Genomic DNA, 12,154 nt, shown 5'->3' with positions numbered 1-12,154 from the left:
TAAAAAATATATATATATATTTATAATTCAAAAAAAATTTAAATTAAGAATTTTATATATACAAATACAAAATGAGTGTAAATAATTATGAAAAAAATATATATAAATAAAAATACTGCTTTATTCAATGAAACATATTTAAGCAAATAAATTGTTTAAAAAAAAAAGTAAATTTAAATATTAACAAAAATATAAAAAAATAATGCATTTGAAAAGGAAATAAAATTAAAATTATAGATGTATAAGGAATACTTTTTTAATCTCTATTTTCAAAATATCTCCTTTCTGGTATCATATTTTTTTTTTTTTCTTTTTGTAAAACTCTTTTTTCTTTTTTAATAACTTTTTTTATACTCTTATTATTTAAAAACTTTTCTTCGACCATTTTTTTTATTTTCCTATCACTATAATAAAATGGCTTTTTATTTTTTGTTAAAATATTTTGTTTTTCTTCCTTTATCAGCTGGGATTTTAGCTTCCTTTCTTCCTCCTTTTTATTTAATAATACATCAGCACTCTTATAATTATTATATTTTTTTTTTAATTCTATTTTTTCTTCTTCTTTCAGATTTTTACTTTTTAACTTTTTTTCTATTAATTTCTTTTCTTCCTCTCTAGAGTCATACAAAAATTTATAAGCCTTTTTAAAAAAATTTGGATTAAATGTACCTTTAAAAAAATTGTATAAAATATATTCTATTTATAGTATTGCTAAAAATAAACTTCATAACATTGATATGAGTTCTTAATTGTTCAATATCTTTCTTAAAAGACATTTTTTTTTTTTTATTTAATTTTATATACTATATATTTAGCTACTTTTACATTTATTCAAAATTTTAGTTGCATATGCATATAAAAAAAAATTTCTTTATTTTTCTTTTACCTGAGAATTCAGAAAATCTAGGATCTCTTACTAGAGGTTTAGAATTTTTTTTTTTTTCAGAAACATTGAAAGGCTTCCTATTACTTACAACCAAAGGCTTTTGACTTTTTTTAATTTTAATTCTTTTTTTAATTTTTGATTGATCTTGCTCCATTTCTAAAATATAATTGTACAATTACTCAAATTTTATATATATATATATATATATTTATTCTTTTTTTAATTTTTCATCTTCAGCTCTTCAATATTTATAATATTGAAGCTCTTAAAATATTTTCAGCATATTAGTATTAGTTTTCTATTTTTTTTTTTTATTAACTATATTGTGATTTATTTCATCTTATTTTTATATTTATTTAATTTTTTTTTTTATTTTATTTTTTTTTATTTTTATTTTTATTTTTTTTTATTTTTATTTATTTTTTTTTTTTTTTTTTGTATAAATTATGAGAGTTTTAAATTAAAAAAAACAAAAATGTAAGCATATAGATTAAAAAAAAAAATAAAAATATTGATATTCTAAAAAAATAAAAATGCACTTAATGCAAAAAAACTATGAAATATTGAGAAAAAAAAAGAAAAGGATATTATTTAAATATATTAAAATACAATTAAGGCTAATAATCTAAAAATATAAAGGGTACACAGAAAAAAAAAAAAAATATACAAATTTACAAACCTGTTTTAAAAAAAAAGATAATTTTCTTTTTTGTTAGCTTTTCTACGCGTACTTAAGAATAAGTAATATTAATACGTGTTTGGATTAAAAAAAAAGAAAAAAAAAAAAGAAAATTTGATTCGTTTATTCATGTTCATTTAATTTTATATTCTATATTTGTTTTATTTTTTTTTCATAATTCAAAGAAAAAAAGAAAAAAATATTTCTATAGAAATATATACTCTTATCTATAGTTATTTAGAATGAATACCAATATATCCGAAGAAAAGAAAAATGAAGAACTGTGTAACTTTCTTCATATATTAGACGAAGAATTTAAATTATGTAAAGAAAAAGAAAAAAATGAAAAAAATGAAAAAAAAGAACAAAATGAATATTATGATAACTTAAAAAAAGACAAAGGAATTGATGTTTTATTAAATGAATATACTACATCGTTAAACATAAGTAAAAAGTATGAAATGGATCATAATAAAGTAATTGGTATGATTAAAAAGCTGGAAACGCTATATTATATTATTAACAATATTAAAAATTTTAACACTTATCAATTAACAGAAGAGGGAGCTCAATATTTAAAGGAAGGATCACCAGAATTTATTGTGTTAAGATTTGTATTAGAAAAAAAAAAGTGTACAATGGAAGATTTAAAAAAAACGTTTGGGAAAAAAGGTGAAATAGGATTAAACATCAACTTAAAAAATAAAATGATAGAACTAAACAAAAGTGAAAAAAACTTAAGTTCAAGTTTTGATATAAATAAAATTGAGGATAAGACACAAAGCTACTTAGAAATCATAAATAAAAATGGAAATGATGAAAATACTCTTTTTGAAGAATTAAAAAAAAAAAATGTAGATAATTTAAATAACTTAATTCAAGATTTAAAAAAAAGAAAATTATTAGAAGTTAAAAAAAACTCTTATAGTTATGTTATAAAAACTAGCAATTTTAGAAAAGATATAAAAAAGCAAATAACTGATTTAAATTATGCTTTGTTAAAGAATGAAGAATATAAAAAATATGACATAAAAAAATATAATTTCTTCTCAAGCGGAAAGAAAATAAATAAAGGAAATTTGCATCTTTTAACAAAACAAATGAGAATCTTTAAAGAAATTTTTATTTCTTTAGGATTTGAAGAAATGGAAACTAATAAATATGTAGAATCTTCTTTTTGGTGTTTTGATGCTTTATATATTCCACAACAGCATCCTAGTAGAGATTTACAAGATACTTTTTTTATAAAAAAACCAGAAACTTGTCAAGACGATTTTATAGATTCTCAATATATTGAAAATATAAAAAGAGTACACACACATGGAGATTATGGAAGTTTTGGATGGAATTATAATTGGAAGTTAGATGAGAGTAAAAAAAATGTTTTGCGAACACATACAACGGCTAATTCATGTCGTGCTTTGTTTAATTTAGCAAAAGAATACAAAAAAAATGGGAATATTATACCAAAAAAATATTTTAGTATTGATAAAGTATTTAGAAATGAAAATCTTGATAGTACTCACTTAGCTGAATTTCACCAAATAGAAGGACTTATAATTGATAAAAATTTAGGACTTGGGCACTTAATAGGAACATTATCAGCATTTTATAAAAATATAGGAATACATAAATTAAAATTTAAACCAACATTTAATCCTTATACAGAACCATCAATGGAAATTTATGGATATCATGAGCAAAGTAAAAAATGGCTAGAAGTTGGAAATAGTGGAATTTTTAGACCTGAAATGTTAAGGTCTATGGGGTTTCCAAAAGATGTATCTGTTATTGCCTGGGGGTTAAGCTTAGAAAGACCTACAATGATTAAATATAATATTAAAAATATTAGAGATCTTTTTGGTTATAAAAGTATTGTGTAATTCTTTTCTTTTTTTTTAATATATAAAAAATTATACATTTTAATTTTTGTCCTATATATATTTATGTGCATATCAATATTTTATTTTTTTTTGAATTTTTTCGCTATATTTTTTTTTTTTTTTGTGCACATTTTATTCTTTAAATATAACTTCTTATTACTTGGTATAAAAAATAAATTATTTGCACAATAATTTTATGTTAGTAAACTATAGTATATTTTTTAAAAAGATTAACTTTTTATATGTAAAATATTTTAATAAAAATAAACACAAAAAAATTATAAAATAAAATAATAATAAATAAAATAAAACAAAAAAATAAAAAGGAAAATTAAAATTTCTTCTTAACATAAGCTGATTTTCTTATACACTTAAAATATATATACGTAAATATTATTTTAAATATATATATAATATAGATGCATTTGTATAAATAATTATTTTTATGAAATTTAGTATATTAAAACAAAAAAAAGAAATTTATTATTTTTTTTTTTTTTTGTTTTCTTAATTTTGAATATATAAAAAAGAAAAAAAAAAATACTTAACAATTTGAAAAAGTACATTAAAAATTGTAGTGAAAAAAGAAACTACCTAGAAAATAATTTAAAATATTATTTTATCTGTTAAAATGTCAAATAAAGTATATCAGTTTTTTATGGAAGATTTAGGAGTAATCAATGTTCTATTAATATCATTAATAATATTTACAGAATTAAAAAAAAAAGTTTTTATTTTTTGTCATTTTACATATATATGGATATTTTTAACTCTCCTGTGCAACTTACTTATTTCTTTTTATGTATATTACAATAGAAAGAATAAAAAAAAAAGAAAATTCAAAGGCACTTTCAACTATTATCTAACCATAGGATCATTTTATAAATATGAAAAGCTCACCAATTTATCTAAAAAAAACAGTCATAATTTTATTAATTTATATCAAAAGGGTGCTATTAGTATTTTTCAATTATTTTATTACACATATTTAAATAACATCTTCCCTTTTTTTTTCTTCCCATTTTTTTCAACACTTTTGATTCTTAAATACAAAATCTTGACTTCTGGTCTATACCTAAAGAATTTTTATTTTATTTTTATTTTTATAATTTTTTTTTTATTTCTCTTTAAAAAAAAAAAAAAGCTTTATATATATATATTTTGAAAACTGTTGAAAATATTCTTAATGTGAATAATAATATCTCTATAAAAAGGTATCAATATAACTAATTGTATTTTTTTTATTTTTTTATAGAAGTTGCGATATTATCTATAATATATGTAAATAAGTTTGTACTTTCAAGTATTTTCCTAAGATATGTTAAAATTAATATCCTAACTTATATTGCATATAACTCATCTTTTTTCTTTGTAATTTTAAGTAATATTTATAAATAAAATAATCTTATTTTATATACATATATATATTAATTTATATTAAATTTATAATATATCAATATTATTTTTTTTTATTTTTTTTCTTTAGACTTAGTTAAAATTAATGAAAAATTAATAATTATATTCCTTTTTTTCGTTCTGAATTTTACGTTCTACCATCTATTGTTGATGGCATCCTTTCTCTTAACAAATAGGTTAATACTATTCTTTTATAAAAAAAATTAATAATCTAGTTCCATTTTTGAGAATTGTTTAAAAAAAACATTAAAAAAATTATTGATATAGAAATTTCTACTATTTACTTAAAAATTTTTAACTTAATTATTATCAAAATGTTTTTGTCTAATTTTTTTTTTTTTTAGAGTATTTTCATTCTTAGAAGGGTTACTACTAAGTGCTATTGGAACTTTAATTCTTGATTGTTCTTTTTATAGTCATCTTTTTTATTATTTAAATAATAAAATAATTCCAAACATTTTATTTATATTTTTTAGTAAAATTGTAATAAAAAGAAAATAAATATATTATTTTATTATTTTTTTTTATATTAATAATTATAAAACTTGCATATTATTTCTTCTTATTAGATTATCAGTTTGGTTATATATGGAATATGTTGTATATATTGTTTACAAAAAAAAATAAAAAAAGGAAAACTTTTTATATTATCATCATTATTCTTTTCATATAATATATTGAATCTTTTTTCAAATAAATATGATTCTGTAGATAAAAAAAGTAATATAAATTTAGAATTTTTTATCCAAAATAAAAAAACTATAAAGGATAAAAAAAAATTTATTATGTATTTTTACTCTTTTTTTTTTTTTTTTTCGTAGATGAAAAAGTATTTTATGTTATAATAAATATAATAAGAAAAAAAAATAATTATCTCCTAATTTTATTATGGCTTATTATAACTATACTATATTTAATTTATATTTACAACTTATCAAAAAAAAATAAAAATCTCCCTTATATTAGAAAACATTATCATTTTCTTCTTTTTATAAATGTCTATTTATCATTTATAACCAAAAAAGTAAAAATAACAAAAATAAATATATTCATATAATACATAAAAGAAACTACTGTAAAATCATATCTATATATACTCATTCTTTTTTATTACGACATTATTTTATTGTATATATATATATATATATATATATATATATATATATATTTTTTTTTTTACTTTATCATTTAGATTGAATTATTAATAATATCTCTTTCTTTTGTATTTTTATTATTTATTTTAATTGAAATTATAAGAAAAATTTCTGAAGATCTATTTCCTTTATCTAATATAATAAAAAAAATCATTACCAGGTTTAATAAGATTACATAAATCTTTTTTTTTTTTTTTTTTTACTTTTAATTATCATGTGTTTTATTAGATATATAGATGAAAGAGACAAAAAAGGATTAGTTCTTACTCATATTTATCTTTTGTCTGGGTAAGCTTCTTTCAAATAATGAATAAGAATTGTTAGAAAATTTCTTTAGTATGTCTTATATATATTTTTAATTTTCAGTGTATATATACCAATAATCATAGATGCAATATTTAATGACAAAAATTATGTTCACAAAAAAAATCAAATAACTTATAATTTTAGAGAAAGTAATTTAATTTTATATAGCATTGGATTAAACACATTATGCATAGGAGACTCATTTGTTAAAAAAAAAAAAATTTAATATTCTTTTTTTCTTATAAATTATATGTTTGTTATTATTTTTTAATTTTTTTTTTTTTTTAAAGGCTGCAATAGGGGGATTACTATACCCAAAACCAAAAATAAAGAATACAAACAATAAATCTTATGCTGGTTTAATAAATTCTTTAATATTTAAATTTATTTATTTTTATAATTTAAAAATATATAATCACTTATTTTAATTTATTATTTCTATTCATTTCATTTTTAGGTTTTCTGTTTTTTTTCTTCAGTACTTTTTTCTCGTTAATCATTTTCGAATATTTTTTTGAAGTAAATATTAATATGAAAATTTTTTATTTGCATTTAAAAATGTTTGAGAATATATACATAAATGTAAAATATTACTTTTATTTTTACTTTTAGAACAAATATTTATTAAATTTAAATGTTTTTTTTATCATATCTATATTCGGTGCCTTGTTTGAAGTAAAAAAAAAAATAAATAAAATAAAATATAATGAAATTAAATAAAAATTTTGTTAATCTATTTCTTATTACATAATTTACATTTATATATATATATATTTTTTTTTTTATAAGGCATACCTTAATGATATAGATAATTTATTGTTACCTATGTTTACTTTTAGTGTTTACTTGAGTTTTGAGAATTAAATAAAAATTGAAATTTTTATAATAAAAAAATTGATTTTTCTTTATAAAAATTTTTGTCCAAACAAAAAAAATTAAAATAAAATAAAATTATTTTTTACTATTAAGTAATAATCTTTTAATAAATATATATATTCTCATTATATAGATTTTTTTTTTTATGTTAAGATGCCCTACATTAAAGTAAAAATGTTTAAATTTCCCAATTCAAAGAAATATATAAAAAATAGTTAAAATGGATTATGAGAAAATTTTTTTTTTTTTTTTTGCACAGGCACCATCAGATATTACAATACTTGAGTATAAATACTCTAAAAATAATAAAAGGAAAAAAATTAATTTTTTAAAAAAACTTTTTATTCATTGTTCTTTTTTTACAATTGGAAGTAATTGTAATAAATTAAATAGCCATGATATTATTAAAATTCTTTCAAATGTATACTCAGGTATGAAATAATAAAAAAAAAAATTCATTTGTATTAGTTTACTTATATTTTATTTTGTCTCCTTTTAATAACTTTTGTTGTTTTTTTAACTTTTTTAGATAATGGATTAGATAATAAAAATATGAATACGGTAAACGTATTAAATATTTTAAACACTAGACAAAAAGATGTAGAAAAACAAGTAACAATTAAAAAGAAAATAAATAAATAAATAAATATATATATATATATATTATAAAATTCTCTAATTAAAGACTATAAATATTATTTTTTTATAAATAAAGATTAATTCTTTTTTTTCTTCGTTTATACTTAAATAATAGGTTAAGTGCAAGATGTTTTCTTTAATGGGTATGCTACAGAGAAATACATATTTTTACATAAATAACTTCATATATATTACAAAAAGTAGAAAATCCATAAATCATTTTTACAAATATATTTTTTTTTTTTTTTAAAGGTTCTCTATTACTTCCTTTATATAGTTTTAAACACTTTAAATATTACGATGCAAAAAGTAAAATTATAATTTTACCTTTTTTTTCAATAGCTGGAATATATTTAGGCTCTTTTTTTGGGAATTTAGCTACTGGAAGGTTGACAAAAAAAAAAAAAAATTATAATAATAAAAGAAAAAGAAAAAAAATGTAAAATTTTTTTCTTTCCTTATTCTAATTATTTCTTTAGATTTAGCGACTATAAGCGTTCAAAATTTCTAGGAACACTACCTGCAAACGTTTTTTTAAAAGAATGAAAAAAAAAAGGATAACTATAAGAATGAACACAAAATTCTATAATTTTTATTTGTATATAATACAATTACTTATTATTTCTATTTTTAATATTTTCATTATTTATTGTTTTTATTCATATTTTTTTTTTTATTTCTTTAAATTTTTATTTTTAATGTATATCTCTTCTATTCTTTTTTTGACGTATGTTATAATGTATATACACAATAAGATATCTTAAAACAAGAAATTATAATATAATGATATTATTTTTTTTTTCTGTTATTTTCTATTTTTTTTTTTTTTTCTATATTACAAAGTTTTTTTTTTTTTTTTTTACAGTATTTTTTATTTTAATTGTTTTATATATATTGTCTTATTTTATAATATGAAATTTGACTATTTAAGAAAACCTATTTAAACTACACATTGATATTTAAAATATGCAAAAAAAAATTAATGACATAGATAAAAAATATGTACATTTATATATATATATATATAATGCAAAAAATGAAATTCTTTAATTGTAATTTGTTTCTTCTAAGTATTTTTTTTTTTTTTTTTGTATTTATTTCCTTTTCGTCAAGTGAAGAAATTTTCGACATGGGAAATTTGCCAATTTCAGAAAAAAGACTTGCTTATAATTTGATACAAATATATAAAGAAACAATAATCGCACAAAATAATTTTTATGTAAATTTTGAAAATACTCAAAAAATGTTTAACGAATTAAAAAAAGAAAATAATAATAATAATTCATCATCAAGTTTTCTTCAAGTAAAATCAAAAGGACCAGTAGAAGAAGAAACAATATGGAGAGCATTGTATGATACTCAATTAAGGAGATCTCCACCAACTGAAGAAGTTCATGTTTATTCAACAGAAAATGTAGAAAAAGAATATGAACAAGCAAAATTAGATGCTTTTAAATCCCAAATAAATATTATGAAAAAAAATTTTGAAAAAAATTTACAATATATGAATGAAGAATTGGCAAGACAAAAAAACATAAAAGTTTTATTAAATCAAACTACTTTATTGGAAGAACAAATAAATAAAATACCAAAAAATAATTCATATAAAAACGGTCCTATAAAAAAAACTTATTCAACAAAAATTCAATGCTAGCTATTTTTTTTTTTTTTCTAAAAAAGCCATAAAATCTTAAATGTATTTTTATATATAAATGAAAATTGAAATAATGATATAATATATAAAGAAATGAGTATTATATTTATATTTGTTATAAATACAATAGAAAATATATATATATATATATAAAATCAAACAAAAAAATTAAAGTTCTTTTTAAAAAAAAATTTTTTTTTTGGTAAATATATCTTTATAATATTTTATTAAGACAATGAATGATTTATAATTGTTCTTAAGATAAGAAATATCATCATCTAAATGAATTATGAACTTCCCATTTTTTGCAAATGGTTTCATTATACAACCAATATGCTGGATCTTTAAATCATTTTTATTTGTTTGATAACTTGAATCAACAATGTAAATTTTTTTATTCAAATATGTACTTACTTGAGTGGACGAATTAAATATATTTTTGCATATTAAAGTATAATTATCAAGTATTTTTTCTATTAATCCAATTTTTTCTTTTTCTTTCAGAATCTTAAAATCTTTATAATCTTCATATTCACTAAAATTGGGTTTTTTATTAACACTAAAAGAGTTATTTTTATAATGATTATCATCTATTATATCTAAAATAGTTCCATATAAGCATATTCTGCAATTAAGATTATCATCATTTTTTAAAAAAATACATTTTTCATTTTTAAAACAATAAATTTTTTTTTTCATTATTACTAAAAAATATATTTCTTGTTCTTCTTTATTTTTCTGTTCTAAAAAATCTAGTTCATTAATTAATAAATAATTTCCATTTACATCAAAATTTTTATTTTCACAATTTTTGTTTGCTTCAATTAGTTTACCCTTTACTGAAGTGGTAGAACTATTTAATTCTTTAGTTTTAGAATCTGAATTTTCAATTTTTTTAAAAAAATATCCATAACAGAGAGAAGAAGAAAAACCAATTATACATGTTAGTAATTCCGAATTATTCATGTTTTTTTTGTAAAACTCTACTAATTTTACTTTACATATAAACATAGAAAAATGTGATATCTTAGAATGTTCATGAACAATAATTCCTCGTTCAATTTTTTTCGTATTTTTTAAATTATTATTGGATATTAAAAGAGATAATCTATTTCCCTTTTTTCCCTCATCTACTTTCTTTTTAAAACTTTGAATTTCCCTAATTTTTCCTTTTTCATTTATTGGTAAGATAATAATATTACTATTATTTTTAATAATACCTTTTATGACAGTTCCTGTATAAACGATACCTTTACCTTTTATTTCAAAGGAATGATCATATAAAAAATAAAATTCCTCATAACTTGAAGTATCTCTTGATGGTATTTTTAATACATTTGTTAGCAAATCTATCAATAAATGTATATTTAAACTATTTTTGTATTTAGATAATTTCTCATCATTTTCCTTATTTATTTCTTCTTTTAAAAAAGTTACATCTTCACTTTCACATAAATGATTTTCTCTTTTTTCTATACATGAATAGTTTACATTTTTATTTGAATCATCATCTATACATTTTGTTATATCACTTTCACATTCTGAAAATTTATTTTCTCTCTTAAAAGATACCAAATTTTTTTTAGTTGTTACTGAGTTTTCTTCTTGTTTTTCATCATGTAAACTATTATATTCATAATTTATATTTGTATTTTTCTTAATTTCAGCTGCTACACTAATTATATAATATTTTAAATTTTTTAGATTAGTTTTACTTAATGCTTCAAGAATTTTTTTTTTCATCAAATTTATTTTTTTTTCTCTAATATTTATTGGTATTAGATCAATTTTATTTAATATTATAATTATATCACTTTTTACTATTTCACATAAAACTAAGCATTCAATTGTTTGTTTTTGTATTCCTTTATTAACATCAATAACTAAAAAAATCATATCTGTTATTTCTGCTCCCATCACAATACACTTTAATAGAGAGTGATGACCAGGGCAATCTACTAAGCATATTTGAATAATTTCTTCATTCTGCTTATTGTCTTTTGTATCAATATCTATATTTTCATTTTTGTAATTATATTTTAAAGTATCTTCTATATTGCTATTAATGGAGGAATTAAAAACTTTCTTTTTTATATAAAAAGAAGAAAATCCTAAATCTATTGTTATTCCTCTTTCTTTACTTTGTTTATGCTTATCTAATGCACAAGTGCTTAATATTTCACTTAAACATTTACACAAACTTGTCTTCCCTGAATCCACATGGCCCAGTACTCCAATATTTACATTTATCATTCATACATAAATATATATAATTGAATATATATTATCTACAACTTAAGATAAAATTTTTCAAAAAAAAATAGTTGTAATAAATTCAACTTCTAACATTATATTTATCATAGATTTTTTTTTTTTTTTTTTTTAAACTACACTTTTTACGATAAAGATAATAACTTTATAGAATTCATAATCTGAAAAAGAAATAGTATTTATCAAAAATAATTTATCGTAAAAGATTTAATTTAAAAAAAAATTTTTTTTTTAAAATTTACTATATATATAAATATAAAAGTTTTTTTTTTTATTGTTGTGCTTTATGAGTTAATTTTTTTTTTTTTTTTTGTTTTAATTATCATATAAAAGAGAAAAAAAATAAAATAAAATTAAAATTAAATGAAAAGAAAAGAAAAGAAAAAAAAT

General features: G+C 17.9%; 6 protein-coding genes across 6 annotated transcripts; 4 read left to right on the top strand and 2 right to left on the bottom strand.

Annotated features, from left to right (window-relative positions):
• Positions 1-256: 256 nt before the first annotated feature.
• On the bottom strand, positions 257-1,040 carry PRELSG_0207400 (conserved protein, unknown function; the record flags this gene model as incomplete). Its single annotated transcript, XM_028679858.1, has 2 exons — positions 257-669; positions 887-1,040. 2 exons carry the CDS (start codon positions 1,038-1,040, stop codon positions 257-259), a joined length of 567 nt encoding a protein of 188 aa, XP_028535536.1.
• Positions 1,041-1,807: 767 nt separating this feature from the next.
• PRELSG_0207300 (phenylalanine--tRNA ligase alpha subunit, putative) lies at positions 1,808-3,448 on the top strand (the record flags this gene model as incomplete). Its single annotated transcript, XM_028679857.1, has 1 exon — positions 1,808-3,448. One exon carries the CDS (start codon positions 1,808-1,810, stop codon positions 3,446-3,448), a length of 1,641 nt encoding a protein of 546 aa, XP_028535535.1.
• A 658-nt stretch (positions 3,449-4,106) lies between these two features.
• Positions 4,107-7,188, top strand: PRELSG_0207250 (phosphatidate cytidylyltransferase, putative; the record flags this gene model as incomplete). The annotated part of the gene is made up of 13 exons (XM_028679856.1): positions 4,107-4,515; positions 4,704-4,829; positions 4,935-5,040; positions 5,209-5,347; positions 5,434-5,584; positions 5,686-5,888; positions 6,057-6,178; positions 6,247-6,306; positions 6,385-6,529; positions 6,615-6,681; positions 6,782-6,843; positions 6,937-6,999; positions 7,114-7,188. The coding sequence occupies 13 exons, from the start codon at positions 4,107-4,109 to the stop codon at positions 7,186-7,188; spliced, it is 1,728 nt and encodes a 575-aa protein (XP_028535534.1).
• A 165-nt stretch (positions 7,189-7,353) lies between these two features.
• PRELSG_0207150 (conserved Plasmodium protein, unknown function) lies at positions 7,354-8,385 on the top strand (the record flags this gene model as incomplete). The annotated part of the gene is made up of 6 exons (XM_028679855.1): positions 7,354-7,368; positions 7,460-7,631; positions 7,730-7,812; positions 7,955-7,982; positions 8,092-8,227; positions 8,319-8,385. The coding sequence occupies 6 exons, from the start codon at positions 7,354-7,356 to the stop codon at positions 8,383-8,385; spliced, it is 501 nt and encodes a 166-aa protein (XP_028535533.1).
• Positions 8,386-8,875: 490 nt separating this feature from the next.
• On the top strand, positions 8,876-9,493 carry PRELSG_0207100 (conserved Plasmodium protein, unknown function; the record flags this gene model as incomplete). The annotated part of the gene is made up of 1 exon (XM_028679854.1): positions 8,876-9,493. One exon carries the CDS (start codon positions 8,876-8,878, stop codon positions 9,491-9,493), a length of 618 nt encoding a protein of 205 aa, XP_028535532.1.
• Positions 9,494-9,673: 180 nt separating this feature from the next.
• Positions 9,674-11,746, bottom strand: PRELSG_0207000 (selenocysteine-specific elongation factor selB, putative; the record flags this gene model as incomplete). Its single annotated transcript, XM_028679853.1, has 1 exon — positions 9,674-11,746. The coding sequence occupies one exon, from the start codon at positions 11,744-11,746 to the stop codon at positions 9,674-9,676; it is 2,073 nt and encodes a 690-aa protein (XP_028535531.1).
• Between the last annotated feature and the right edge of the window lie 408 nt (positions 11,747-12,154).

Source organism: Plasmodium relictum (genome assembly GCF_900005765.1).
Source record: "Plasmodium relictum strain SGS1 genome assembly, chromosome: 2".
Classification (NCBI taxonomy): Eukaryota; Apicomplexa; class Aconoidasida; order Haemosporida; family Plasmodiidae; genus Plasmodium; species Plasmodium relictum.
This window is presented reverse-complemented; position numbering and strand designations above follow the sequence as displayed.